Source organism: Eimeria necatrix, genomic scaffold (genome assembly GCF_000499385.1).
Source record: "Eimeria necatrix Houghton genomic scaffold, Enh_scaff512, whole genome shotgun sequence".
NCBI lineage: Eukaryota > Apicomplexa > Conoidasida > Eucoccidiorida > Eimeriidae > Eimeria > Eimeria necatrix.
In genome coordinates, this window is record NW_013654388.1 from 1 (window position 1) to 2644 (window position 2644).

At 49.3% G+C, this 2644-nt stretch overlaps 1 protein-coding gene across 1 annotated transcript; it reads left to right on the forward strand.

Annotated features, from left to right (window-relative positions):
• Positions 1 to 644: 644 nt before the first annotated feature.
• On the forward strand, positions 645 to 2443 carry ENH_00060000 (hypothetical protein; the record flags this gene model as incomplete). Its single annotated transcript, XM_013581918.1, has 4 exons — positions 645 to 782; positions 1252 to 1375; positions 1584 to 1792; positions 2027 to 2443. The coding sequence occupies 4 exons, from the start codon at positions 645 to 647 to the stop codon at positions 2441 to 2443; spliced, it is 888 nt and encodes a 295-aa protein (XP_013437372.1).
• Positions 2444 to 2644: the final 201 nt, after the last annotated feature.

Sequence of the window (2644 nt, forward strand, 5' to 3'; positions counted from 1 at the left end):
AAACCCTAAACCCTAAACCCTAAACCCTAAACCCTAAACCCTAAGGCGTGCCAATGGGATTAACTGTTGTTGCATTTAAAAGGTTTTGCTTCGACTTGAAGCTGCAGCAGCAGCTGCTCAGCGACGAGGCCCAGGTGCAGCAAACCCTAAACCCTAAACCCTAAGCCCTAAACCCTAAACCTCAGGTAGGGGCCTTTCTCAGTCTACAGGCGTCTGATTGGCTTTTCTTTTTTTCATGATTTTCTTTTTCATTAATTTTTAATTTCATTTCTTTAATTCTTTTTAATTTTAGAAAAATGGTTTTTAAAATTTTATTTCATTTTGTGTTTATTTTCCAGTCTTGGTCGCTGTTTTGCTCCTTTTACCCTTTTTTAGGGTTTAGGGTTTATGGGCTCGAGTTTGTGTAGATCAGGGTTTAGGGTTTACGCTGCGTTAGGGTATTTGCGGCTTCTGGGCTTTGTGGTTTCGCTTGACAAGGGTTGAGGGTTTAGGGTTTAGGGTTTAGGGTTTAGGGTTTTTGGGGTTTCTGTGCTCTGAGCTTCGAGGCCCGTAGGGTCTGAGTGTCGGCTTTCGAGCCTAGGATTTAGGGTTTAGGTTTTAGGGTTTAGGGTTTAGGGTTTAGGGTTTAGGGTTTGTGTGTTTAGTTGGTGCATTTCTTCGAGAAGTTCAGCGTGGAGCCCGACGAGGGTTTAGTGCGCCCCGAGGGTTTTATGAGGGTTTTGCCGCTTTTTTTGTGGCTGCCAGCAGTTAGGGAATTGGCCTACTTGAACATGCTGCATCTGGTGAGGGTTTAGGGTTTAGGGTTTAGGGTTTAGGGTTTAGGGTTTGGGGCTTCTGGTGTGGGGCTTAGGGTGTAGGGTTTGGGGTTTGGGGTTTGGGGTTTAGGGTTTAGGGTTCGGGGTTGAGGGTTGAGGGTTTAGGGTTTGGGATTTAGGGTGTGGGGTTTGGGATCTAGGGTTTGGGGTTTAGGGTTTAGGGTTTAGGGTTTGGGGCCACAAAGGAGGGAAAGGTATCCCAGTTGTGATATTGTAATTAACAAATAAAACAAAATAAAATAAAATAAAATAAAATAAAATAAAATAAAATAAAATAAAATAAAATAAAATAAAATAAAATAAAATAAATAAAATAAAATAAAATAAAATAAAATAAATAATTGAAATAAAAGCAAATAAGTGGCGAAGTTGCAAAAAGGTGAAAAGGGTTTTGAAAAATATGAAAAAAGAAAATTCCGGTTTTCTTTTTTCGCAGCTAAGTGCCGAAGCCCTGCAGCAGCAGCAGCAGCAGCAGCAGCAGCAGCAGCAGCAGCAGCAGCAGCAGCAGCAGCAGCAGCAGCAGCAGCAGCAGCACGCTGCAGCGGCGCGGGGGCTTCGCCGTGGCCGCGCAGCAGCCTGCTGCTGCTGCACTTGCTGCAGCAGCAGCAACAACTCTGCTGCTCGCCCCAGATGGCACAGAAACTGAAGCAGCAGCAGAAACAGCTTTTGTGTCTTTGGGAGTTTTCATTCGAATGCTCAGAGAACTCGGAATTGTTCCCGGATTTCTTTCTTTAAGAGAAGCTAAAATAATAGCTCTTGTGTCATCAGGGGCCCCCGGGGGGCCCCCCCCGGGGGCCCCCCCGGGGGGGCCCCCGGGGGGGCCCCCCAGGGGGGCCCCCCAAGGGGGGCCCCCGGAGGGGCCCCCCAAGGGGGCCCCCAGAAAGGGGAAGGGGGGCCCCCAGGGGCCCCCAGATGGTCAGGGGGCCCCCGGAGCTGCTGAGGGCGAAGAAGCCCCAAAGGAAGAAGTACTTGGAACTGTGGGACAGCTAAACCCTAAACCCTAAACCCTAAACCCTAAACCCTCGCGGGCTGTTTGGGGTCGCTGGGGCGGTTTTTTTTTGCTTTTTTTCGCGTTAGTCTTTAAATATTCTTTCATTTCTTTTTATAATCCATTTTTTCTTTTTAGAAAATTCTTTTATTTCTTTTTATAATCCTTTTTTTCTTTTTAATTTCTCATTCTTTTCTTTATTTCTTTATTTTCTCTTTCTCAGGGCCGGCTGAACTTCCCCAAATTCGTTGAAGCTGTTGCTCAGTGCATCTCTGCATGCGCCGTCAAGAACATAGTCCTAAGAAAGGGGCCCCCCGGGGGCCCCCTGGGGGCCCCGCGGGGCCCCCGGGGGGCCCCCGGGGGGCCCCCGGGGGCCCCCGGGGGGCCCCCGGGGGGCCCCCAGGGCCCCGTGTACTGCCGCGTGTGCGAAATCAGAGAAGAGGCGCGGCAGCTGTTGGATTTGTTTGGGTTTTACAGTTTGGAAAATGTTTTGGAATTGACAAAAAGGCCTTTAAAAAGAGGCCCCAAAAGAGAAATAGAAGAAGAAACAAAAAGTGCAAAAAAAGATCTTTCCAAACACCCCTCTGACAGCCCCGCCCCCAAACCCGTCGCAGCCCTCAGGCTACTCACGCCCCTCTAGCCCCATGCATGCATGCATGCATGCATGCATGCCATGCATGCGTACAGGCTTGCATGCATGCATGCATGCGTACAGGCTTGCATGCATGCATGCGTACGTGCATGTAGGCTTGCATGCGTTTGTGCATGCATGCATGCGTGCATGCATGCATGCGTGCGGGCTGGCATGGGGGGTTGCATGCATGCAGCAGCAGCAGGAAAG